We start from the raw sequence: 27,939 nt of genomic DNA, 5'->3' as shown, positions 1-27,939 counted from the left end.
TTGTTGTGCAGTAACTCCTCTTCAAACGCAGGAAATGGGAAGCCCCGCGGTATTTCCAATTAGCCAATGCCCGCGTCGTATTTCTTCGAAAGCGTGATACGTTACAGTGGTGGGAGGGATTCATTGTTTACCATGACTGCAGACACATAACCGTAAGTTTAGAGGCGATAACTGATGCTTAATGACGATAGCTATATTTCACACTTAAATTACATTGCTTTGATTTGTCACAATTTAAAATATCTGAAGATTTGAGGAGAGTCACTTTAAGACGTCGCTTAGTAGGAGTCAAGAACGAAGGTGGTCAAGTTTAGGTCAATTCTGCGCAAGCTCCAAACCCAACTGGCTCTCAGTACTGTCCTGAGATCTTTGCTGTGAATGTCGAAGCCACAGCGGGCATTAAACGTGATCGTAGCTAGTTATTTAGTTAATTTTTATTCCATTTTTTGGAAATTGTCATCGCTGATAATGGTGGAAAGCGAAAAATTCTACACAAGCAAGAGAGAGACACACTTTACACGATCGATATAACTTTTGTCGAGGTGATATTCTGTGGCAATATAATTGCATATCATTGCAGTGAAGCACCAATATGGGCGTTAGAGGTGGGCCAAATAGTTATTTTGGAGTAACCGTTATAACGGTTACAGTTATTTTTTAATAACCGTTATTTTTAACGGTTGTAAATAACTGCCAGTTATTATTGACTACCGAATGCTCCAGACAGTGTTACAGTAAAATAATGAAGTACGGAAACCATCAGTTTAGCTATCAGTATAGTTATAACTTCGTGCTGTGCAAAGTGTCAGGAATGTCACATGAATCGTGCCATGATCTTAGCTAGTTAACCGTCCAGTACACTTCAGTTGATGTTTGGATGGTTATTGGTGTTTGTAGGTAGTGTATGTAGGTTATCGGTCGCTGTTATTATCATCGCAGCTGTTGTGACTTGGCAAGACAGCCAAGCCACTATGAGGTAGCCGAAAGGCACACGTTTAAGCTCACGCTGGCTGGCGTGAGGTCTGGAACAGTTAAAGGAATAGAGACTAGCAAAAAAGGTACGTAACTTCTGGAATACTTAACTTTAATCCATAATTGGTGAACATCGGTCTGACGGTACATGCATCACAAGATAAATTGCAAATGATAATGGCGCCTTGCTAGGTCGTAGAAAATGACGTAGCTGAAGGCTATGCTAACTATCGTCTCGCAAATGAGAGCGTAATTTGTCAGTGAACCATCGCTAGCAAAGTCGGCTGTACAACACGGGCGAGTGCTAGGAAGTCTCTCTAGACCTGCCGGTGGCGGCGCTCGGTCTGCAATCACTGACAGTGGCGACACGCGGGTCCGACGTATAATAACGGACCGCGGCTGATTTAAAGGCTACCACCTAGCAAGTGTGGTGTCTGGCGGTGACACCACAGCAGCTGCAGCAGAAAGTACACGGAACTTCATCACAGCGCTGTTTAGGTGAAATGTTAAAAACGTACTTTTTTAAGTATGAACTAACACGTAAGCTGAAACTGTTGGTAAAATTCGAAGCTTAATTTCTCGTGCTGTTCACTTAATAGAACAATTGTACAGCATTGTATTGTAACACAAATATATACGTCACGTGACGTGTGAGTATGCTAATTTAGGTTTTATATGAGATTTGAAAAACTGCTCGATTTCTTCAGTCACCATGAGGATCCTAATTTTTTGATGGGAGAATGACCAAATTACATTTCTCCAAGCCTTCAGTTTGTTGTGCATCTCTTACGTTTGGCATTGTTGTACGCAGAATTCCACTGGATGATTGGTGGCGTTGACCTCGTAAGGGTAACAGATTTAAACGTCTCAGACGCCATTACGACACCCTTTTTACTGTGTTGATCTAATTCCGGTTTGGGTATTCAGACTGTAAGAGTCTGAATTAATAATATTGATGCTGGGAATACAGATTTGCATTAAGCTTTCAGAAATTTCGCAATAACAAAATTTCCTGTCCTGAGGAATACTTTTCCTGCCGATTCCATGTTTTGCTTTTTTATCCCTACTGTCATACATATGAGGCAATAATAAACACGTCATCTGTCAAAGCCAACTGCCTGATTTGGCTCTGTTTTTTTTTTTTATTTATTTTTTTATTTTAATATCGTGATAGTTAACTGTCTGAATATGTACAGGATTAATTCATGAAGGAGACAGGTGTGCACTTATAAAAGAAGGGCTAAGTTTTGCATAAAACGGAAGTTCGACACAGCAATGAGTGCACCTGACACAGAGTTTTATTGTTGCTTAACATAAAAGAAAATGAACTGAGCTCTTTGAAAACGAAATAAATACATATTCAAAAACGTAGTATACACAAGTACTAGTAGGCTTAATATAAATACATCTATACTTTTATTTAAATACGACTGCCAAAGTATCTGACCTGAATGTTGTAAGCATACCTGTATTCATTCCAAATATGACCGCCGCGCTGGCTAGCCGTGCGGTCTATGGCGCCTTGCCACGGTTCGCGCAGTTGCCCCTGTCGGAGGTTCGAGTCCTCCCGTGGGCATGGGTGTGTGAGTTGTCCTTAGCGTAAATTAGTTTAAGTTAGATTAAGTAGTGTGTAAGCATAGGGACCGATGTTTGGTCCCATAGAAATCACCACAAATTTCCAAATATGCCTCCATCAAATGGTTAATTTACTATACATGTGTCTGAAGAGTAAATACTCAATTTTAAAATTTTCTTGTATGAATTTGATGTACTCAATATAACGCAGAAAATCTTTCAAAGTCATTGGCCAAAAATTAAACCAATAAAAGTCCTTTTGTAATGGATGTGTAAAAATTGAGAAAACTCATTTTCCTCTTAGTAAAGCACAAAGCTATGTTCCGCCAAACTGCACAAGTTTTTTGTACTAAAGTTGATAAGATACACTTTAATGAGATTGATTAGATACAGCACCGGCACTTTTTCATCATAATGGGGTAATTAAGCATTAGGGATATGGTATACTTTGAGAGTATACTCAACTATTTTCCAATTTTAGGTCGCCTACAATATTCAAATATTTCAGTGTAAAATCCTAAAAAATATTAACATGTTGGATACTCTTTACAAAATGTCGTAGCTTTCCATGTTTAAGACTATTGCTAGTACCACTAGCCTAGTGGCAACAACACAGAGAAAAACAATGCAACGAAAACCAGTACTCTATAACGCAACCAGCGGCCGGAAAGAAAGTGACACCTGTTCCAGAACTACAAGAAATGATGAGAATGGAACCCCGTTATTTGTCATCTCTCTGGAATCCCAGATGTTATGCGGTTATCTCCGTAGCAATACGACTACTTTGTTCACTCCACTAACTATCCTCCTTGGAAATATGACTAGTTCTACGACCTTTAACTGGAGTCAGGAACACAGTTGCTGACTCCCAGGTTAACTGTAGTGGTAGCCCTCAGACTGCCAGAGAACAAGAACTGCGGGTCAATAAAATAAATGCCAGAGAAATATGCCGACCTCTTTCAGTTATTCCCATAGTCGCTCGAATTCCTTATGGTAACTATTTCTACTATCCGCCCAAACTAAATTGACACACACAGCAGTGACTCAAGGGAACGACCGTACATGTGCATTGCCTTTTCGGTCTCTCCTATCAGACACCGCTCTGACATTATTCACTTTATTTAATTGTTTGTGCTGAGAGTAGTGAGAGCGCACGAAATAGTACACAGTTCCATCAACAGCTGGCGCGCATCTACGTATTTCCATGAAGTATAGAACAGCTTCCAAATAGTCTATCCCTCTCCATTGTAGTCAGATCTCAGATGAGTTGATGCGGAAGCGTAGTGCGATCTTCGGTAAACAGATGGCGCGAGGCACTGTTGGCAGTTACTGAAACAACTGCTAGTGCCAGACGAGCGGTTATCACAGTAACTTCTACTTCTCAATAGCCGGTTATTTCTATCAGTTACTTCATTTTTGCCACCTCTAATAGGGATACCACCACTGTCGCTTGGATCTGACAACAATGCAACCCCCACCTGTGCCTCGAGCTGTGTGAACCGAGATCGTTCGTGAATCGGACTATGTTTCAAATTCCATTTCTGGTTCACAAGGAGTAACCATTTGACGCAGGTACCAATGAGCCTATAGTTCCGACCTCTCCCTGTTTTTTACCAAAATAATTGTCTTACTACGAACTTCGTCTATGTATAATGAAATTGATCTTCGACAGGTGTGGCGAGAAGCAGTTCGACATGGTGATAGTGCACGCTTTGTTGGTCAACTGCTTCGACCCTATTGCGCACCTCCTCGGTGGGGTGCCACTCGTGGCTGTGTCAACTAGTTTGATGACGCCTTGGTGCAGCGACAGGGTTGCCAACCCTCACAATCCTGCCTACGTCGGCACCTACTTCCTCTCCTACGAAACTGGCAACATGAGTTTCTACGAACGCTTTCTCAACACCTTTTATCATCTTTTTATGAAACTTGTAAGTATGGGCATGTTAGAACTAGCACTGTGCCAATTTTGTACAGTGTATTCCTGCAGGATGTAAATTTTCTGATACTTCCCTAAATCACTTCAGGCGAATGATCAGGCACTTTAATGTAATAAGACTGCACTTATTTACAATTATTGCAAAATGTTAGTTACAATATCATCCTGTGGTGTGCGTACTGTAAGACCTTCGGTACACACACCATCAGATTATTTGACTTGTCGCTCTAACAAAGTAGGTGAGTGTCAGCAATATGTCTCGTGGTCTTATCGTGGCGTGTATCTTCTGCCGTTAGGTCAGACGATAGAAATGCCACTTGCACGCTTAGAGTAGCAGATTGACGGTGACTAACTTTAAACACAACTTGATTAATTCTCACACACATTTATTAAAATAATAAAAAGCATAGATATTACGTAACTTGATTCTGGGTGCTGTTTACAACTGACAATCTGAAGTTCCTTTGGTCTTGGTACGTTAATCTTACTCTCACATATCTCTGATACTTGACAAAGTGTCTATTCATTTATCTTCATGGCTATGTACAGGAATATGGTAATCTTATGAGGCGCAGACTGAAACTTGACTATAGACTGGTACAGACAAATGCACACCAATCGGAGGTCTGTACACTCGTTATAATACCTCGCGCGTTCAGGTATCACTGCGCGAATGTGATCCGCGAGGAGAAAAGGTTCTACGTTAACATCAATCTCATTGGCTGCGTTACATATTAATACGCGGATCGGCGGAAGCAGAATTTGGTCCGTCTCTAAGACAGCGCCATCTCGTAGTGCGGAGATGGACGAGCGCTGCGCCTGCGTTGTTGTGCTTAGCGGGACACGCTCTGTTGGGAAAGTTGTGTACGCGCTGACTACGCGGAACTATGTACACAACACATCCCTAATGAGATCTTTGTCGACTATATGTAAAATCTTAAATTTCTTTAGTCCTTCGAGTAGCATCGAACTGACACTACAATTCAACGTCTTTTTATAGTGGGCGGATCAGCATCAAAAACGTCGCGTGCCCTCCTTCCGAGCCCTCCTGCAGGTCCCCCCCACCCCATCGGCCTTTGGCTCGGGAGTGTCATCTTGGTGCTGCCACTTTCGTGCAGTGTTCTCCAGTGAGTGTTCTACAGTGCGTGTTTTACAGTGAGTGTTCCGTGTTGTGTTTTTTGGGACTTGTTGCGAACGGCCATCATACTGTCGCTGGGTGTGTCTTTTATCTCTTGCGAACAGAAACCAGACTGACGCCGTGTTTTTTAATTGTGTGTCTACTATGTTACTTGTCTGATTCCTGTGTATTTTATCTCCATTGCCAACCTCTTTTGCTTTCTGTTTTAACTTTCCGCATTTTTACGCCATTTTACACTACAAATCACCATTTTATCGCCTGTTTTACCTTGTTTCTTTCTTCTTCCTTTATTTAAAAAAAGCCTGTAGGCTGTAGAGCAGCGTAGTAAGCTGCTGCCAGCCCGCCCCCTTCGGGGGGAATTGAAAATCAATAAAGAAAAAAAAACAAATCCTTCCGAGATACAACGTTTCGTACGTAGCGTAGGTTACTACCACCCATTTGCGTGAACAGAAACTTTAAACGGTATCTAGTACCTTTTAGCTCCTGCCATTGACTCGCACATGTTTACTGTATCTCATCTGTTCATACTTCATCGGCTTTCCTCCCCTCCAAGTTGCTAATACGTCTTTGGTTGCATGGGCGTACTGCCTTCCTTGATGTGTGAGTCACGACAGTATAAACTTTACCTCTCTTTGGTCGCATCGTTCCTCCTCGCTGAACTTCTGGAACCGGTCCGCATTCACATTCCAGCTCCAAGGTGACAGAGTATTTTCCGCAAGGCTGATTTACTTGGTTAATTTTTTGTTGTTTCTCATTGTTATTAAGAGGTATTAAGAATTGTTCACCCGCATTTTTTTTCTAAAATTCGTTAAACCGACCAACGAGACGAAGCCCGCATATTAAGTTGGGAATGACCAGGGGCCCATAGAAACAGAAGACAGTGAGCGAGGGATTTCAATGTGTATCGATACTTCTAGGGCTGAACGTTACTCTGAAGTTGCTGGATTTATGTCGCAGCTTTTTGTCCACATAATCGTCAGACTGAAAGAACAATTAGTTTGGCTCTGGGATCATGATAAGCTTTGACCAGCATATGTATAGTTTTCAGAACTGCGATGTCCCCTGTGAAATAACTGGATATATTACAATATGTTGGCATTTGAGTATGGCTGTAAGGACGAAACTGGTAAATGGTAAGCAATTAAATAAATAAGGGTACAGCAGACCTGAAGTGGAACGTTACAATGTCTCTCAACGAATATACGGCTGTTCCACCTCACATGAGGAAAATTATATTCAGTTATAATATTATAGGTGTATATCGAATAATCCGCCTGAGATCCATTCGACAAGCAGTTTCCATGAGTTTACCTTGTGTTTATGTGTGTTACGATGACGTTTACCGCAGGTTTAAATTACAAAATTAATGTTCTTCTAGAGCATTTCGTTGTATCCATCAATCTCTGGATATCACTGTTTACATCTGCATCTACATCAATACGCCGTAAGCCCAATGACGGTATGTGGCGGAGAGTACTTCTGGCACCACTATCTGATCCCCTCTTCACTGTTTCGCTCGCGAATGGCGTGTGGGATGAATGACTGTCGGTAAGCCTCAGCATTAGGTTCAATTTCTCGAATTATCAAGTCGTGGTCATTTTACGAGATGTGTGGCTGGAAGTAATATGTTGTCCAGCTCTTCCCGTGAAGTACTCTCTCGAAGTTTCAATAGTAAACCTCTCCATGATGCCTGTTGTAGCGCCTGCCACTGGAATATGCCGAGCACCTCTGTAACGCTCTCGCCCCGACCAAGCAATCACGTGACGAAACGCGTCGCTCTTCGTTGGATCTTCTCTATCTCTTCTGTCAGTCCTACCTGGTAGGGATCCCAGATAATGAACAATAGTCAAGAATCGGTCGAACAAGTGCCTCGTAAGACACTTCTTTCGTGAGTGGGTTAGATTTCCGTAAGATAATTCTCAGTCTGGCAACAACTTTTCTTGCTATTTGCTATAAGTGGTCATTCCGCTTAAGGCCTCTCTAAATAGATACTTATATATATATATATATATATATATATATATATATATATATATATATATTACGGTATATACTGTTTCCAGCAATTTGTCATGAAATGGTTCAAATGGCTCTGAGCATTATGGGACTAAAATTTAGGCAGTTTACTTATCATCATCATCATCTTGGACAGTTTCCAGCCACTGGCTGGGTCTGTCGGGAACACAAGCCTCTCCATCGTGTTCTGTCTTTCCACCATTCCCCCTCTACCACCTTCGTCCAGTTCTCCCCTCTTCGCGTCACACATTCCTTCACTCCCTTCACCCAGCAGTTTACTTATGTGAAATTGAAATAAAAGTAAAATAATTTTACATCTCAGACCGGATTTTCTAATCAGATCATTTCATTATAAGTCTCCAATTCATATTTTTCACTCTTGATCTGATTTGATCCTTTATAAATGGTTCTGAAAGCCTGCGACTGTGAAAACAATAGGTTTGTTTATAAATAACTCATCTGCCACCAGTCACGATTTACTTTATTTTATTCTTCACACGACGCGGTTCGGGAAATGATTCCCATTTTCAAGTGCGTTTTTTGTGTTTGTTATGTCATTCCTATGTGATGTTGTCGATGTGCGAGTTCTGCTTCATTTCGTTGACTTTACTATAATATTTAAGAAAACACGCGATTTTTAGTTGGTTAAAGATCTTTTTGTGAAGTTAGTGGCGAAATTTAGAAGAATTTGTACTTACAGTTTCCCTGTGGTCCATTTGTGCAGAGTCTGACACACATTAAACATCACACACAACTTGTTGCACACTTTTAAACATCGAAAACATTTTACATTAAAAAACAGTTCCATTGATGTTCCTACAAGTAGTCAACAGAGATGACATTATTGGTCTTCCACAGAGTATAATATGCTTTTGTACAGAGGATATTTACCTTTACAATTTGGATCATAATTTACTTATGTCTATTTTACAATTGTGCCTACTTCGATGTGTTACTATTTTTATTTAAGAATACTATCGAAACATCTGAAGGAATTCACTGATTCACTTTCAAGTTTTTAGTGTAATATTTTATTTTCATATTTTCTGTAATGTGAATATATCTCCAGTTCTTCTAGCAAATACATTTTATGACCTTTATTTAGTCCGTGGAGTACTTTGACAGATTGCTCTATTTTTCCAAATGGGTGTCCTGTATTATGTAGTGTGTCTGTTGTGTGTGTAGTCTTTTATGTGCTCTGTGTACCTGGTGTTGAAATTTCGGCCTGTTTGTCCTAGGTAAACATGGAGCATTCCTGGCGTGTGATCTCGTATATTCCAGAGTCTGAGTATGGATCATGCTTACACTTTTTATTGTGTATTAGTTTTTGTTGTAGTTTATTTGAGTAGAAAACCCAATTTTTACTTTGTGATTTTTGAAAATATTTGCAGTTTTCAGTGATACATTGTCAATGTATGGGATATTAGATATACATTTGCAGCTTGTACCTGGGACTTTCTTCGCTTTGTCTAGGGTTGTGTCAACTATGGAAGCATTGTACCCATTGGCAACTCCAATTTATTTCACTGTGTTTATTTCTTGTTGCATATTTTCTTGGTTCAATGGTATTTTAGTTGCCCTATGTAACATGGACCTGTATGCTGCCTGTTTAGGGATATTTGGGTGACACGAGGTTGCAGGGATTGTGGTGTCAGTCATTGTGTTTTTTCCTATGAATTTTGACTGTGCATGTGTTGTTGTGTCTTGTAATATTTAGGTCCAGAGAATTGATGCTTTTATTTTGCTCGTTTTCCACTGTAAATTGGAATTCATCATGTAGACTACTGAAGTAATTTAGAATGTCTGTAATGTCTTTGGTGTCCCCTTTCACTAACAGTAGTGTGTCATCTACATATCACCCACAAAATTCAATTTTCTTTAGGCAAGGTTCTTGGCTGTTAAATAATTTTTGTTCTAATCGATTTATGTATATGTCAGGTATGGTACCAGATATACATGATCCCATTGCTAGGCCACCTGGTTGTTTATATATGTTGCCGTTAAAAGTGAAGTAATTGTAACTCAGGGTTAGCTGAAGGAGTTCCATAAATTAAACAATTTATACATATCTAAAAGAACATATCTAAAACAACTAACAAAAAGCTTTCAAATGAAGATGAATGTAATGATGAGTAACAGAAATGAGATCAACAATAAATGCAACATCAAAACTGGAACTAGAAGAAGTGAAGAAATTCTGTTTCCTTGAAAGCAAAATGACAAATAAAGACAAAGCTAGGAAAATACAATATACACACTAACACTGACAAAGACGGGATTCCTGGCCCAGAGAAGTCTGCTAATATGATACATCAGGCTCAGTAAGAAGAATGTTAGGAACACTGCACAGTTTGCTAATGAATAAAAGAGTGTGGGGAAACTCGAAGAGAATCAAAGTGTTTGAGATGTGTTACAGAAGGATGCTGAAAATTAGATAGAGTGGTAGGATAAGGAATGGGGAAGTTCTCTGCAGAGTCGGTGAGGAGTGGAACAGATAGGTCAGAATGATAGGACTTGTGTTAAGATCTTATGGAATAACTTGTATTCCACCAGAGGAAGTTCTGCAGTGTAAAAATTGTAAGGGCAAGTAGAGAGTGGTGTAAACCCCATTAATAATTGAGCATGTAGGGTGCAGATGGTACTCTGAGATGGTGATGGAATAAGAGAAGAATTTTTGTTGAGCCCCATCGAGCTCGTCAGAAAATCGATGACTCCAAAAAATGGCTATCGACAAATATGATTTGTTGAAGGTTATTTTATTTACTTATCAAACGTAGTGTATATTGTTTATATCATCAGTACGTACTTTTGCACCGACTTTTGCACTCTTAAGTCCCTCCACTGTTAAAGAAAACGTCTGCGTGAAAATTACGAAACACAGAGGAAAATGTCACACATCAGTGGACGGAGCATCGTAGTACACGTTGTGACATAGCAGCAGACCGCAACACAAAGTAGCCAGGCATGTCAGAACATGTAGACCACCGACCGGTCATCGGGGCCTGTTAACGCGACCGCTTCTGGGACCCGGGTGTCTGGCGCCCCCACATCAAATCCACCCGGCAGGTCGGTGTGCTGGCCAGTCTGCATGTGGTTTTTAGGAAATTTACCCACATGCCTCTACGTTAATACCGAGCTGCCTCAGATACACGCTACGCAAACAGTTTGAACATACTTTCTCACATTTGCACAAGGAATTTACTCAGTACGCTGACAAACTGTGAAGGGGGGGGGGGGGCGGGGGGGGGGGACGAACAGGAGACTAATTTATCTTAGCTTAAAACACTTACACTGAAGCATCGCATCCGTTAGCACCTGCGGATAGGCAACCCATTGAACAGATTTATAAACTGGGCTGCTGTTGCGTCCACCCATGCAGTTTGTCAACGACGTCAATTAACTGCACGCAATTACAGACATTCGCCGTAATGTGATTTAAAAACTTGCAGATACGCTCTGTCCGCGGAGATGTTATTTTGTTATACGTCTCATATTCGCGCAGCCGCTTTCTGCAACACTGGAGGTACTTTGCAATGACCCCGAAAGTTAGATAGTGACATTTGGTCGAAATTGTAATTGAAAGAAACACATTTCGTTGACAATCATATGTGCAAATGATGTTCAAAATTTACACAGGTGTCTTTCTAAAAGATACAGTACAAGTCATAACGAGAAAAGAATTGTAAACGTATGTCCAGAAACAAATACTTGTCAATATATAATCCATTCTCTCCTATCGTAGCTGGGAGGCGCTCAGTGAAATCATTCTTCTCCATTTTTTTCTCTGCCAACAGCATGACACGAATATATAAATCATATACATTGAGTTTCAGCTGCACTTATCGACGTCGTTTTATGACACCCACAATTATATCTGGTCTTCATAAGCCATAAATTGTAAATGTCTCGCGTGATTTATGAAAAACAGATATAACATTGCTTTTTGCATAACACGACATTGGCAGGGGCAGGTGAACTACTCTTTATAAACGAAAATGACAATATAAGTGGTTTGAACAATCATTTAAGACTATTTTGCAGTATCAAGATAAGTATAATAGCTAGGACACCTACGCATACGGCTATTGACGTAATAGAGCATAAGGAAGAACTCGACTGAGATTGGGAAACATACACCTGGAGAATACACTGTTCACGCAGCCACAGTTGGCATACACACTTGGCTTTCCTCGTGTATGATGAAGCACATTGGAACACACCCGTGGCTGTAGCTTGTGCATCTTTTAGATGGGTGTGGCATACACCTTTGAGTTTAAATATCCTCATAGCGCAAAATGTTGGAGATTAAGTTGACGTGAACATGGATGTCATGCTACTGGACATCCTCGGACAATCCACGGCTCATTAAATCTTTGTGTTACGTAAGGTCCTACGAGCCGTGGAAAACCGAGGGTGCCCCGCCCTACATAATTCCCATCCGCTGTTGACATAAGAGTTTTCTTAGTATCGTACCGCGTGATAAAGTGAAAACTCTACCGGATAACCCGACGTTTCAACGACGGTTACAACAGCGTTCTTCAGAAGGCCCCTGTACCAGAGGCCAAAACGGTGGTTTCTCCAGTATAGCTTTTACATTACGACGCTGTGCGGTATTAAGAAAACTTTTATGTCAACTGGCTTTGGCTGCGGAAGCCCAAGCAATTACAACATCCGCTGTGTTTCTAGAAGAGTGCAGCTCTCGAATTGCAAAAGAGATTTGCCATGAAGATAACGGTGACAGACAGATCCAGTTCATTGCGTGGTATTGCGTCCGGCCCTATAAGTATGACATCTATTATTCCTACCCTGTTCACCAGATAATACTGCATATTCTCACATGTGTTTGTTTTGGCAATTTATTATCCCACTCAGTATGAATCCTGCCTCAACTGTAAGTAACCTCTAAGCTGTGAACTACAGTTTGCCACCTCTCCGTCTGAGAACGAATTGTCAGAAATGGAATCTGGCAGGGTAGTCTCGCCGCCTGAGGTACTGTACACGATGTATGTGACGAGAATAACGTCCCGGCTCGACCATAACTGTGTGATGAGGATCATAGTCGACTCGTCGCATCACGCGCTCCTCCACATCCGGCGAGGTCTGCCGTCATCTCTTGTCCTTGTTAAAAATCATCCTTCTTTGTATGTGGCTGGAACAACCAGCGAAAATTTATTTTTCAGAGAAAAGAAGCGTTCAAGGTTTTGTTCAGTCTACGTGACACAGGCCTGTTAACTAACGCAGTTACCAAAACCCTATCAGAGCATCATGTCTGCAATTTACTGCGTAGAACAATAGCATTCTATTTCACTGTTCACGCTTAGCACTTTCCTCCAAATCACAAATATTGATCTGATGTCACAACAAACTCAAAACGATGCGTACTATATAGGTGACGTAGGAGACGGTTGTGTATGGTATCTCTAACGAGTGCACAAAACTGGGCTAACTACAGAGGGAAACACAACTAATAAGAAATGGGTTATGAATGTCAGAGAAAGACACCTCATATCATTGAGTACTGACCTTTTTCGACACAAGGAAAAGGCTCATATCTCAAGAAGTATTTTTTCTGGTAGTATGTTCAGGGCACATTTTTCTACATTGGATCTGTACTATCTTCCGCAATAGCGCGTCACGTCCTTTCAAAAACCCGTGTGGAAATGTTGTTGGTCTACTATTCATCAAATTTTTCAAAGACACAGTAATTCGGGTTACAATATGTGAAACTTAAATATGCATGGCCGGAGGGTAATTTGTGGCTCTCCTCCAGTTGAATGCGCGTCTAGTGATTTAACAATGTCGTCACCATGATTAAGATCTCTACCACTTGTAATCGAACCGTCAATTAGCACGTCGAGAGTCTTCACAGCAATGCGTGTTGGTGACCACAGACCACTTCGGTGGCGGCTGGAAAGTGTAGGCAGGATAACAACAAACGAAAATGGGCGGGTTTAAGTCCCTAAATATCAGACGTACAGATAACAGATTTCTTCATCAGGAATGTGCAACCGTTGTGTGTGTGGGCGAAAGCAGTGCGTGAGCTACGTATTCTGTCGTCAGAGTGTTCTTTGACACTCTCAAATATGTATAATTTTTTTAAATATCTCTGATCTACAAAAATATTTTTTTTATTTCTATTTTGGATACATAACAATGTGATGCTTCCCGTATTTGGAACGCTGAATGTTCCTCGTTCCATCTGGCATAATTTAAAAGTAACTAAAATTTCGATTCGTCATTATATTTTTCAAATATTTCAAGATTCTGCCCGCAATTCGACAAAATTATGAGTTTTTTGCGATGTTACTGAATCTGTGGCATCAAGGGACATTGGAAACTAACGTATGGCGCGGTATTCCGACAGTGACATTATTTTAATCTTATTCTTTTTCTACAGTTTAGCCGGCCAGTGTGGCCGCGTGGTTCTAGGCGCTACAGTCTGGAACCGCGTGACCACTACAGTCGCAGGTTCGAATCCTGCCTCGGGCATTGGTGTGTGTGATGTCCTTAGGTTGCTTAGGTTTAAGTAGTTCTAAGTTATAGGGGACTGATGACCACAGATGTTAAGTCCCATACTGTTCAGAGCCATTTGAACCATTTTTTCTAAAGTTTATTCCAAACGAAGTGTAAAGGAAACTAAAGGGAAACGAACTGGCATAAAGTACTACAACTTGTTATTTTTCTAGTTCTGGTTGTCACCTTTGTCTGTTATCAAAGCCCTATAATATTAACGGACAGTGAGAGTAGGCGCTACCTTTCAATAACAGAACTGTGTTTTGTGGACTCATGCTCCACGTTTGCCCGACGTATCCCTGCAGTGCCCTACAAAAGAGTACAGGTACTCCATCACATATCTCTTCAGAGACATGTTGTACTGAACGTCTTGATATGCTTCGGTAAAGTAGTTCACCCTCGGTTATTAGTTGGTACTTTCTTTTCTTCAATGACAGTTTTTTGTTAACTGTTAAACATAATTGTGCTGTGTTTTCTTTTGCATTTTAGTCCGCTTTATAATGTTCGCCTTTCTAAAGCTCCTTAACACGGAGGCTCATAAATAAACATTACACTATTTTTGAACATCTTGTGAATATGCTGCTGGCCACTGAAACTGGAGCACCACAGGAGATACCAAACAATGAATTTCTTTTACTATATATGAATACGCTACAGCGACAACGTGACTAAATATGTAGGCGATGTGGTCGACAGAAGGGACGTAATTTAGTACAAAGTTCTGCCAAGTCTGACAACAACAACCAGTGTGGGCATCATTTGAAACCGAGCTTTGATGACCCATGTGCTTCATTCAGTCCTACTTCAACCCAAGTAAGGGCTGACGAGTGGTACACTGCCCATTTGTCAGTAACACATTATCAGATGCAGTCTTGCATCTTGTTGAAAGATAACGTCACAGAGACCTTCAATACAGGGCACATCTACCGTCCTTGACAGGTCAGTAATGTAACATCCGCTGTCAAAACTGTCAGCTACGTGAAGCAGTTGTCATCACGTTGTGGCCCCTGTGGAATCCTATACCATCGTCCGTATGACGACGACGGATCTGGGAACTTTCGTTGTCGTCGGACCCTCCACACGCGGATATGCCCATCGTGTTACTGTACGCAAAGCTAGTCTTAATTTGTGAGGTGGCACCACCACAGTGTTGTTGAGCGCGCAGCTGTCGTCGGGCGTGTGTCTCTGCTGCCGCGTCAAGACCTCTCGACCGTTGGCAGGTGCGCCACCGCGCCCTCTACGCGGGCACAGAGGAACTACACCGCCGCCACCTGGGCGCGCAGCTGCCGCCGCTGTGGCAGTCGCTGTCGGCCACGAGCCTCGTGCTGCTCAACACGCACTGGACCATCGGCGGCGCAGTGCCGCTGCTGCCCAACGTCGTCGAGGTCGGCGGCCTCCACATCGAGCAGCCGCAGCCCCTGCCGCAGGTACCGTCACTGGACTTATTTCAAAAATTCATTTGCATTTCGAGTTATTCGATACTGCGCTCCATCTTTTTAGGTCACGCTAATCTTTGTGTGGCTCAGCAGGGATGGCTAGAGGACAAATGTAAGGATGTAGAGGGTTATCACACTAGCGGTAAGATAGATACTGCCTACAGGAAAATTAAAGAGGCTTTTGGAGAAAAGAGAACCACTTGTATGAATATCAAGAGCTCAGATGGAAACACAGTTCTAAGCAAAGAAGGGAAAGCAGAAAGGTGGAGGGAGTATATAGAGGGCCTATACAAGGGCAATGTACTTGAGGACAATATTATTGAAATGGAAGAGGATGTAGATGAAGATGAAATGGGAGATACGATACTGCGTGAAGAGTTTGACAGAGCACTGAAAGACCTCAGTCGAAACAAGGCCCCGGGAGTAGACAACATTCCATTAGAACTACTGACGGCCTTGGGAGAGCCAGTCCTGACAAAACTCTACCATCTGGTGAGCAAGATTTATGAGACAGGCGAAATACCCTCAGACTTCAAGAAGAATATAATAATTCCGATCCCAAAGAAAGCAGGTGCTGACACATGTGAAAATTACCGAACAATCAGTTTAATAAGTCACGGATGCAAAATACTAACGCGTATTCTCTACAGACGAATGGAAAAACTGGTAGAAGCCGACCTCGGGGAAGATCAGTTTGGATTCCGTAGAAATACTGGAACACGCGAGGCAATACTGACCCTACGACTTATCTTAGAAGCTAGATTAAGGAAAGGCAAAACTACATTTCTAGCATTTGTAGACTTAGAGAAAGCTTTTGACAATGTTGACTGGAATACTCTCTTTCAAATTCTGAAGGTGGCAGGGGCAAAATACAGGGAGCGAAAAGCTATTTGCAATTTGTACAGAAACCAGATGGCATTTATAAGAGTCGAGGGGCACGAAAGGCAAGCAGTGGTTGGGCAAGGAGTGAGACAGGGTTGTAGCCTATCCCCGATGTTATTCAATCTGTATATTGAGCAAGCAGTGAAGGAAACAAAAGAAAAATTCGGAGTAGGTATTAAAATCCATGGAGAAGAAATAGAAACTTTGAGGTTCGCCGATGACATTGTAATTCTGTAAGAGACAGCAAAGGACTTGGAAGAGCAGTTGAACGTAATGGACAGTGTCATGAAACGAGGGTATAAGATGAACATCAACATAAGCAAAACGAGGATAATGGAAAGTAGTCGAATTAAGTCGGGTGATACTGAGGGAATTAGATTAGGAAATGAGACACTTAAAGTAGTAAAGGAGTTTTGCTATTTGGGGAGCAAAATAACATGATGGTCGAAGTAGAGAGGATATCAAATGTAGACTGGCAATGGCAAGGAAAGCGTTTCTGTAGAAGAGAAATTTGTTAACATCGACTATTGATTTAAGTGTCAGGAAGTCGTTTCTGAAAGTATTTGTATGGAGCGTAGCCATTTATGGAAGTGAAACATGGACGATAACTAGTTTGTACAAGAAGAGAATAGAAGCTTTCGAAATGTGGTGCTACAGAAGAACGCTGAAGATTAGATGGGTAGATCATATAACTAATGAGGAGGTATTGAATAGGATTGGGGAGAAGAGAAGTTTGTGGCACAACTTAACTAGAAGAAGGAATCGTTTGGCAGGACATGTTCTGAGGCATCAAGGGATCACCAATTTAGTATAGAAGGGCAGCGTGGATGGTAAAAATCGTAGAGGGAGACCAAGAGATGAATACACTAAACAGATTCAGAAGGATGTATGTTGCAGTAGGTACTGGGAGAGTAGCATGGAGTGCTGCATCAAACCAGTCTCAGAACTGAAGACCACAACAACAACAATCTTTGTGATCAAAAAAGACACACACACACAATAGAACACAACGCACGACGAAGAAATTGTCATCAGTCCCCTAGAACTTAGAACTACTTAAACCTAACTAACCTAAGGACATCACACTCATCCATACCGGAGGCAGGATGCGAACCTGCGTCCGTAGCGGTCACGTGGTTCCAGACTGTAGCGCCTAGAACCACACGGCCACCCCGGCCGGCAAGGAATTATCCGTATGGGACGCAAATTCGTAGATATGCTGCACATCTACTGAGAAACAAATGATTACGTTTTCAGAAAAACTGCGTGATTTATTCAAGAGAAAGAGCTTCACATATAGAGCAAGCCAATAATGTGTTAGTCAACTTCTGGCCCTCACGCAACCAGTTATTCAGCTTGGCATTGATTGTATAGTCCCTGGATGTTCTAACAATACCACCACTTCCAAAGTAGATTAGAAAGCAGATTAATAATATTGCTCACGCAGCATATGTTCGTTTTAACGGGCAAGAACAAAACTATTGACGGTGGGTGGTATCGTCAGAATCGAAATAATGAGGTCACTGTAAATAAGTCATTAATTTGGCACATATCTTGAATGTATTCCCACGTAGATTTCGTCGAAGTCGTTATGGCTCATCTTGTTGATTCTATGGTGATTCCACTTTGGCTGCTAGAAGGTTCTGATCTGCATTTTAGCAATATTTGAAGACCTAACAAATGCGTTTTTCACGAAATTCTTAATGATCAGAACAATGGCATGGTAGAAATAATTTTTGACTTGGTGTTCACGATCCACATTTTTAATAGAGTTCTTGTAAATTCACATATACTTCTTCTTAATTGTCACATCATCAAAAAAACAGTTTTGTATCAATCTTCACATATTTAATTTCCACTTTAACTAAACACAAGACTTGACTGTTCTTTTTCAAAGCGAAATAACAACATAACTTCTGCAAACTCAAACTAAGACTGCTCTGTGCGCATTCACGCCAAAACGATTACAAGTAAGTCAAAGATTATGACAGTCTCACAGAAATGCATACACACAAGAACCATATCTCTGTAATATATCGATACATCGGAGTAACTATACATTAATAAAACCAATTGTGAATATTGTCACAAAAATATGTCTGTTACTTCACAGAAAAGTAGTTCGATATTACTGGTATCGAGAACTGGCGGTTGGAGTGCCGTAATGGTCACGTAAATAAAGAACCATTACAAGGTCCTCCTGAGAGATAATGTGCCAAATATTGTCCAACTGGTTCGTTAGATCGCCAAGGTCTTGAGATGATAGGAGGGCTCTGTCTGTAATGCCCAAAACGTTCTCAATTGGGAGAGATCCGGCGACTTTGCTCGGCAGGGTAGGGTTTGACAAGGACGTAGTAGAAACTCTTTCCGTGTGGGGGCGGGCACTATCTTGCTGATATTTAAGCCCTGGATGGCTGAAGATGAAGGGCAACAAAACTGGGAGGAGAATATCGTCGACGTACCGCTGTACTGTAAGAATGCCGAAGATGACAATCAAATGGGTCGGCCATTACAGCGGCCGAAAGTTTGGTATCCCACTGCGTCTCCAAACACGTCTTCGGCCTGAAATCTCATCGACTGGAGTAGAATTGTCTTCAGTTATGTGTCTCGTTTCGAACTGAACGGTGTTTGCTTGTCTTCGTGCTTACCAAATCCGAACTTGGCCCTCACGTTTTCCGGATCTCTCCCCATTCGGAATGTTGGAGCATTATGGGCTGGTCTCTCCAACTAGTGTTGGATTTTGACGATATAACGCACCATTGGGACAGAATTTGCCATGAAAATCCTCAGGAGGACATCCAAGAACTATATCAGTCAATGCCAAGCAGAATAACTGCTTACATAAGGGTTAGGGATGGATCAACGCATTACTGGCTCAAAATGGCTCTGAGCACTATGGGACTGAGGTCATCAGTCCCCTAGAACTTAGAACTACTTAAACCTAACTAACATAAGGACATCACACACATCCATGCCCGAAGCAGGATTCGAACCTGCGACCGTAGCGGTCGCGCGGTGCCAGACTGAAGCGCCTAGAACCGCTCGGCCACTCCGACCGGCTCAACGCATTACTGACTTGCTCCATTAGTGAAGCTCTTTCTCTTGCATAAAGCATGCAGTTTTTGTGAAATTGCAAGCATTTTTGCTCTGTTGATTTACATAACATCTACGAATTTCCGTGCAGTTTGGATGATTTATTCGGGGTGCATCTGTTTTTTATATGTCTTAGACTGTATTTTCTGATTCTTAAGATACGCCTTTCATATTACATCACCCGCAGATCTTCTATAATATTTTTTCTATGGTGTAGTCTTGGTCTGCTCTTTCTACTTTCCCCTTCTACAAGTGCTTCCACTGTCAAGTTCTCCACTTCTGGATACCATAGCAGATACTCCACAGACTTACCAGTTATTTCCGGCATTTCTTAATTTGCGCTTTATTTGTCGATATAATTTTAACATTCTGTCAAAGCAATACATATCAAAAGTTTCCAGTTCATTTTTATCAACGCTTCGTGTTCTTCATTTCCGGTGGTCCACGTTTTTATATATACAGGGTGAGCAAAACGCAGCTGTTCCGAAAAATGCACTGCGCAAGAAACCCTGTAATTGTCTCCCATTGTATCGTATAAGTTTGAATTTTGTCTCAAGGGTGCCTACAACCGTCTTCTGCAATTGTGCAAAAGGGGAACATTGTGACTCACCCAGGCTTGGCGACGCTTCAGACAGCAAGGTTTCCACGCATGCCGAGTAGCTCAGAAGTTCAAGCGAGCTGTAAGGTGGATTAATTGATGCTACACTTACATCAAATTTCACCAAAATTCTGCCCAACGTCGCCTTGGAAATTTCACACGAGGGGAGTCGTCACATCCCCTCGTACGAACATTTCAACCCTTTTTTATTTATTTATTTATTTACACGTCAAGTTCCGTAGGACCAAATTGAGGAGCGAATCTCCAAGGTCATGGAACGTGTCAGTACATGAACTTACAACATAAAGGTAATAACACATAAACATAAATGTTCATGTACCTGAAAAAAAGTCTGTCCATAAGTTTAAGTAAACGCTGTTGGCATTACAAAAGAATCAGCTTAATTTTTCAAGTAACTCCTCGACAGTATAGAGGGAGTGACCCATGAGGAAACTCTTCAGTTTCGATTTGAAAGCGTGTGGATTACTGCTAAGATTTTTGAATTCGAGTGGCAGCTTATTGAAAATGGATGCACCTGTTTCCACACCCGCGTTAAGGAAGTCCGGTTCAAATGGAGGTTTGATTTCTGCCGAGTATTAACCGAGTGAAAGCTGCTTAGTCTTGGGAATAAACTAATATTGGTAACAAGAAACGACAATAAGGAATATACACTCCTGGAAATGGAAAAAAGAACACATTGACACCGGTGTGTCAGACCCACCATACTTGCTCCGGACACTGCGAGAGGGCTGTACAAGCAATGATCACACGCACGGCACAGCGGACACACCAGGAACCGCGGTGTTGGCCGTCGAATGGCGCTAGCTGCGCAGCATTTGTGCACCGCCGCCGTCAGTGTCAGCCAGTTTGCCGTGGCATACGGAGCTCCATCGCAGTCTTTAACACTGGTAGCATGCCGCGACAGCGTGGACGTGAACCGTATGTGCAGTTGACGGACTTTGAGCGAGGGCATATAGTGGGCATGCGGGAGGCCGGGTGGACGTACCGCCGAATTGCTCAACACGTGGGGCGTGAGGTCTCCACAGTACATCGATGTTGTCGCCAGTGGTCGGCGGAAGGTGCACGTGCCCGTCGACCTGGGACCGGACCGCACGGATGCACGCCAAGACCGTAGGATCCTACGCAGTGCCGTAGGGGACCGCACCGCCACTTCCCAGCAAATTAGGGACACTGTTGCTCCTGGGGTATCGGCGAGGACCATTCGCAACCATCTCCATGAAGCTGGGCTACGGTCCCGCACACCGTTAGGCCGTCTTCCGCTCACGCCCCAACATCGTGCAGCCCGCCTCCAGTGGTGTCGCGACAGGCGTGAATGGAGGGACGAATGGAGACGTGTCGTCTTCAGCGATGAGAGTCGCTTCTGCCTTGGTGCCAATGATGGTCGTATGCGTGTTTGGCGCCGTGCAGGTGAGCGCCACAATCAGGACTGCATACGACCGAGGCACACAGGGCCAACACCCGGCATCATGGTGTGGGGAGCGATCTCCTACACTGGCCGTACACCACTGGTGATCGTCGAGGGGACACTGAATAGTGCACGGTACATCCAAACCGTCATCGAACCCATCGTTCTACCATTCCTAGACCGGCAAGGGAACTTGCTGTTCCAACAGGACAATGCACGTCCGCATGTATCCCGTGCCACCCAACGTGCTCTAGAAGGTGTAAGTCAACTACCCTGGCCAGCGAGATCTCCGGATCTGTCCCCCATTGAGCATGTTTGGGACTGGATGAAGCGTCGTCTCACGCGGTCTGCACGTCCAGCACGAACGCTGGTCCAACTGAGGCGCCAGGTGGAAATGGCATGGCAAGCCGTTCCACAGGACTACATCCAGCATCTCTACGATCGTCTCCATGGGAGAATAGCAGCCTGCATTGCTGCGAAAGGTGGATATACACTGTACTAGTGCCGACATTGTGCATGCTCTGTTGCCTGTGTCTATGTGCCTGTGGTTCTGTCAGTGTGATCATGTGATGTATCTGACCCCAGGAATGTGTCAATAAAGTTTCCCCTTCCTGGGACAATGAATTCACGGTGTTCTTATTTCAATTTCCAGGAGTGTACATATTGAGAGGCCAATGTCAAAGTACCAAGACTCATGAACAGAGGTCGACAAAAGGTTCGTGAACTCACCCCACTTATTGCCCGAACCGCCCGTTTCTGAGCCAAAAATATCCTTCTAGAATGGGAAGAGTTACCCCAAAACATAATACCATACGGCATAAGTGAATGAAAATAAGCAAAGTAGACTAATTTACGTGTCGAAGTATCACTCACTTTTGATACCGTTCGAATAGTGAAAATGGCTGTATTGTCTTTGAACAAGATCCTGAACGTGGGCTTTCCACGACAGCTTACTATCTGTATGACCACCTAGAAATGTGAGCTGTTCAGTTTCACTAATCATATGTCCATTCTGTGAGATTAAAACGTCAGGTTTTGTTGAATTGTGTGTTAGAAACCGTAAACACTGAGTCTTACTTTGATTTAACGTTTGTTTATTTTCTACAAGCCATGAACTAAGGTCATATACTGCACTACTTGAAACCGAGTCAATGTTGCACTCAACATCCTTTACTACCAAGCTAGTGTCATCAGCAAACAGAAATATTTTAGTTACCCATAATGCTAGAGGGCATATCATTTATATAAATAAGGAACATGAGCGGCCCCAACACTGATCCCTGGGGCACCCCCCACTTGACAGTACCCCACTCAGATCCCACATCACAGCCGTTATCAACATTGTGAATAATGACCTTTTGCTTCCTGTTGCTAAAGTAAGAGGTGAACCAATTGTGAGCTACTCCCCTTATTCTGTAATGGTCCAACTTCTGGAGCAATATTGTGAGATCAACACAATCAAATGCCTTTGTTAAATCAAAAAATACGCCAAGCGTTCGAAACTTTTTGTTTAGCCCATCCATTACCTCACAGAGAAAAGAGAATATAGCATTTTCAGTTGTCAAACGACTTCTAAAGCCGAACTGTACATTTGATGGCAAATCGTGTGATATAAAATGATCAATTAACCTTACATACACAGACTTTTTGATAACTTTTGCAAAAACTCATGGCATAGAAATAGGTCTAAAATTATCTACATTATCCCTTTCTCCCTTTTTATAAAGTGGCTTTACTACTTAGTACTTTAATCGCTCAGGAAACTGACCATTCCTAAAGGAAAAATTACAAATATGGCTAAATACAGGGCTAACATGTGCAGCACAGTACTTTAATATTCTGCTAGACACTCCATCATAACCATGAGAGTCCTTGGTCTTCAGTGATTTAATTATTGACTCAATCTCCCTTTTGTCTGTATCACAGAGGAGTATTTCAGACGTCAATCTCGGAAAGGCATTTGCTAAGAAATTTATATGATTTCCTCTAGAAACTAAATTTTTATTTAATTCACCAGCAATGCTCAGAAAATGATTGTTAAATACTGTACATATATCTTATTTATCAGTAACAGAAATATTATTACTGCGTACTGACTTTATATCATCGACCTTCTGCTGCTGACCAGACACTTCCTTCACAACAGACCATATGGCTTTAATTTTATCCTGTGAAGTAGCTATTCTATTTGCATACCACATACTTTTTGCCTTGCTAATAACATTTTTAAGCATCTTACAATACTGTTTGTAATGGGCTACTGTAGCTTGATTGTGAATGCTTCTAACATTTTGATATAATTCCCGCTTTGTTTCTTTGACGCTTCTGCGGTGGAGGTCAAGCCTACGACACCCAGAGTTGAAATCACGGGGTTTTCTTATGGGTGCTCGAGGAAAATATATCCGATACACCACCGCTAAGAACTGACACGAAGAGGCCACAGAGGGTGGCATAAGAGGCATCAATGAAAGCACTCCTTCCCTTGGCACGTTGATTTCCATACATTTCGCGATTAAAAATTCAGCCACTGTTCCCACGCCCTGGACATTCTAACTCTAAGGACGTTGCGGGACTGGAACACCATGAACAGCGTTCTCACCCCTTTGGAGAGTACGGGATTCTTCGCTGTACGATACAGTCTGGAACGTCAGGAGGCAGTTCAAAACAATTCGCTTAAATTCGAACGTGATCCGAAGCAATAAAGTGTTTTTATGCTTTTACATGCCTCCTTTTTCGGGCCCTTCTGCTGCGTGATCACGAAGGGGTTCGACAGTGTCATATGTGTGAATGAAATGGAAAAGTGTTCTTCTAAGAACACTCAGTTCGGCAGCAGCTCCGGTGGGACCCATGCACTTTTCTTGAGCAGGTTAAGGACACAGGCAACTTTCTTGAGCAAGTTAAAAATGTACCTGTCAGAAACTGCGGCAGCAATTCAGCCGCGAGGCTGCTGCAGCACCTGAGAGTTCGCCAACCCCTTTGTCGCTGTTAGTTGAAGTTTGACTTCTTGAAGGGGGCTAAAGCAGCCGCACGGCTGAATTGGTGTTTAAAGCATCGCCAAGCCGGAGGCTGAAGTTGCAGATTGCCACGCTTTTGCATCATTACAGAGGAAGATTGTAGACGTCATTGAGTCAAATTTCAAAGTTATGCGTCGCAATGGCAGACAGTTACGGGGCTTCGAAAAGTGATCCATTCATTTTGTTGCGCAGCTGGTATAAGCAACACAATTTACATCACTACACCCAGCTGCCTATGTTCAGGTGCATAAAATGTTTTTTCGGTCCTGTTTTACTCTGCCCCTCCTGTACATCCACATTTTGCCTCCTTACGACGTGTGATGGAGAACAGTTCTAGCACCACTGTTTTCCCCCTTTCTGTTCCATCCACGAATGGCGCAATGGAAGAATCACTGGAGAGCACACTCTGTGCGAGGTCTAATTTATCTGATTTTCACACTGAGGTCATTTTGCAACACATTTGTGGGAGGAAGTAGTGTTACACAAGTCTTTTTGGAACATACGGTCCATAGATATTTTGTTGAGCATCTGCGTAACGATCCCGCGACCATACACGCCGCTCTTCGTTGGATCATTTTTGTCTTCTCTATTAATCCTACCTGGTACAAGTCTCAGACCGATGAATAATACTCAAGTATGAGAAGGATCAGTCGAATGAGTCTTACATTTAAGATTCACCTGATATGAGTTTTTCCCTCGAATTTGGTTTATTTGGTCATTCCACTTTAGGTCGGTCGGCGCGGTTATTAATAGGTATCTCATGGTAGTTTCTGCTTCCTCTGATTTGTCTCCAGGTATGTAATCGAACAGTAATGTATCTATTCGCCTATTTATGTACAATACACTGTTTTACGTCATCTTTCAACTGACAATTACTGCAAGAATCATCGATCCTCTCTAGGTCCTTGCAGAATTTCGCTACAGTCTTCTGGCGTTGTAATCTTTCCACAGACAACAAGATCGTACGAATAGCCTGACGGAGCCTCCAACGTTGTCTAATACATCATTACTAAGAATAAATCGTAAATAGTAGCGGTCCTGTAACACTCCCTTGTCGTGTTCTCGATATTACCTTTACGTCTCTCGATTTTGTTCCCTTTTAAACGACGTGTTAAGTTAAGATGTCCAGAATTCAGTCACAAATTGTGTCTGATACTCGATAAGCTCGTATTTTTTTCAGTAAACGACTACGCGGAACTGTACCGAATGCTTTCCGCAATGCGAGGAATACGCTGTCAAGCTGGGTGCCTTTATATACGGCACCCTGGGTCTCACTGAGGAACAAAGCGAGCTGAGGATTGCAAGATTTATTTTTGCGGAATATATGTTGATTTTTATAGAGGAGATTTTCCTTCTGTAAAAATTTCTTTCATCATACGCTACATAGTTACGCTCTCACCAACGTCTTCCTAGTATCCGTGTAAGTATCTGATACATGTGGTGAACGTTTCTTCGTTTGTACAAATCAACTTGTGATATCGTCCTTCGGCCAACCATCCTGTGTAATTACACATCCGCAGTATCGGAAATCTTTCACTTTTTATCACTAACATGTCGTCTCCAAACTTGATGTTAAGCATGACGTTACTTCCCATTCTGCCAGTGATTCAGTCACCATTCACTCACAAATTTTGCGTTAGCCACTGCAGCATCTTGAATCGTCGGTGATTTTAGAAGTGAGTAAGATGAATGAAGGTTCGGACGGTGGAAGCAGGATAAAAATGATTACAAATTATGTAGTGTCTGCTCAGCATCCCATCAGCGTCATGTGTTAAATTCTGTTTTTGTCTACAATCGGTGTCCGAAGGTTAACGAATCTTTTAAGACTGCAGAAGGACAACTAGCTAGAAGAACAGTACCGTCCAATAGACGATCATAGCCAGCAGATTCACGAGAATCATACATGGGATGTTATTTAACAATAAGATGAACACTTGCCTGAAATAGTTTAGGGAACCTATGTGAGGCAATGGTTCAAAAAATGGAATTTTTTTTGTGAAAATTTAAATGTTTGTGATTTGTTCATATACTCTTTAAAACATATTCCTGAAAAACTGATTTCAGGACTTTTATTTAAAATCGTGTTTTTCTGTCATGCCCCGATATGACGTGACAGTACGATTGCTAGGCCTACATTCTGTTTGAACATTTTGCCATCGAATGTGAAATTGTTTCTTGTCCTGCAGAGTCGGGTGAGGGTCTTCTTCTGTGTACTGTAGTTGTACTATGGAAATACTATTCCGTTATATTGATTTATATCTATGGATTCTTTGATGGGGTATGTGCTGTGTAGCTTTAATATGTCTAGGGAAATAAACTTAATGGAATCTGGAGTTTTTTGATGCCTTGTATTTGTTGCTAACGATTCATTGAAAAAAGAGGTATGAATTTTGTATTACTTTTTTAAAATTTAATTTACATTTCTCTTAACTTCGTAGCCTGGATATTTCATAGCAAAATCGTTCTGACAGGGGCTTAAGATTTATGGATTTTTGGTTAGGCCTGTAGCTTTTGAGCTCTAGGATTCATTATTGTTATGTCCATGATGCTGTTCCCACTTAAAACTGTGTAAATATTGCCAAGCGTTAGGTGTTATAAAAATTAGGAATTATTTCTGGGGAGAACATGGTCTCAGGTCTTCGCCATTGTGACAACTGTAGAGTGCAAGATGCTAAAAGATCTGTGACAGTAATGCCAAAAATACAAGTCAGTTAGCTAGATGTTGGAAAAGAAAGTTGGAGGACACACTGGAGGCAGATGAAAAAACGTATGCATCAGGCTGTTTTTAATCATGAACATGTATAAGCCCAAACTCAGCTCATTTTCTTTATATGTGACTTCTCAGATACAACATTTTCACTGGAAAAGTGGAGTACTCTTCAAGATAATTCTATGAAATGATTAAAAACAGCACAATCAATGTAACAGTATACAAAAGTGAAATGTTGACACATTACATTATTTTTGGTGTCTCTGCACTTCAGCAGCCGAGTATCAAGCGAAATGGTTCCAAAAATTTCGTTATGGATTAAGATGATAACAACAAATGCAGTTTTGAAAATTGTGAGCATTTAGTCATGTTTTCGCAGAAAAAAATGTATTTTATTAATAACTCTAATGATACGTTCCACATCAAGACGAATTGTTGTAGAGGTGATGGAAGAACCAAGCAAAAAGCTGAACTGAACTAACACGACCTTCTGTTTCTCGTTTTGCAAGTATGCAAAATCAGCAAGACGTTAAGCGCAGAGTTTGTGCTATGCAAAAAATGACCATCTTTTGCACAGTACTGGTTCCTCGACGACTTCTCCTTCTGTAGTCTTTTCGATTCTTTAACCTT

The 27,939-nt window shown here is 41.9% G+C and overlaps 1 protein-coding gene across 1 annotated transcript in view; it reads left to right on the top strand.

Moving 5' to 3' along the window:
• The window catches only part of LOC126263565 (UDP-glucosyltransferase 2-like), a 58,619-nt gene that overhangs the window by 13,221 nt on the left and 17,459 nt on the right, over positions 1-27,939 (top strand). The window contains exons 3-4 of the mRNA XM_049960657.1: positions 4,220-4,475; positions 15,371-15,577. Of these exons, the coding sequence (XP_049816614.1) occupies positions 4,220-4,475; positions 15,371-15,577 (463 nt within the window). The remainder of the gene's footprint in view (positions 1-4,219; positions 4,476-15,370; positions 15,578-27,939) is intronic.

The sequence above is a fragment of the Schistocerca nitens genome, chromosome 6, assembly GCF_023898315.1.
Source record: "Schistocerca nitens isolate TAMUIC-IGC-003100 chromosome 6, iqSchNite1.1, whole genome shotgun sequence".
In the NCBI taxonomy this organism is placed as follows: Eukaryota; Metazoa; Arthropoda; class Insecta; order Orthoptera; family Acrididae; genus Schistocerca; species Schistocerca nitens.
Note: the sequence above shows the minus strand (reverse complement) of the source record. Positions and strands in the feature narration are given on the sequence as shown.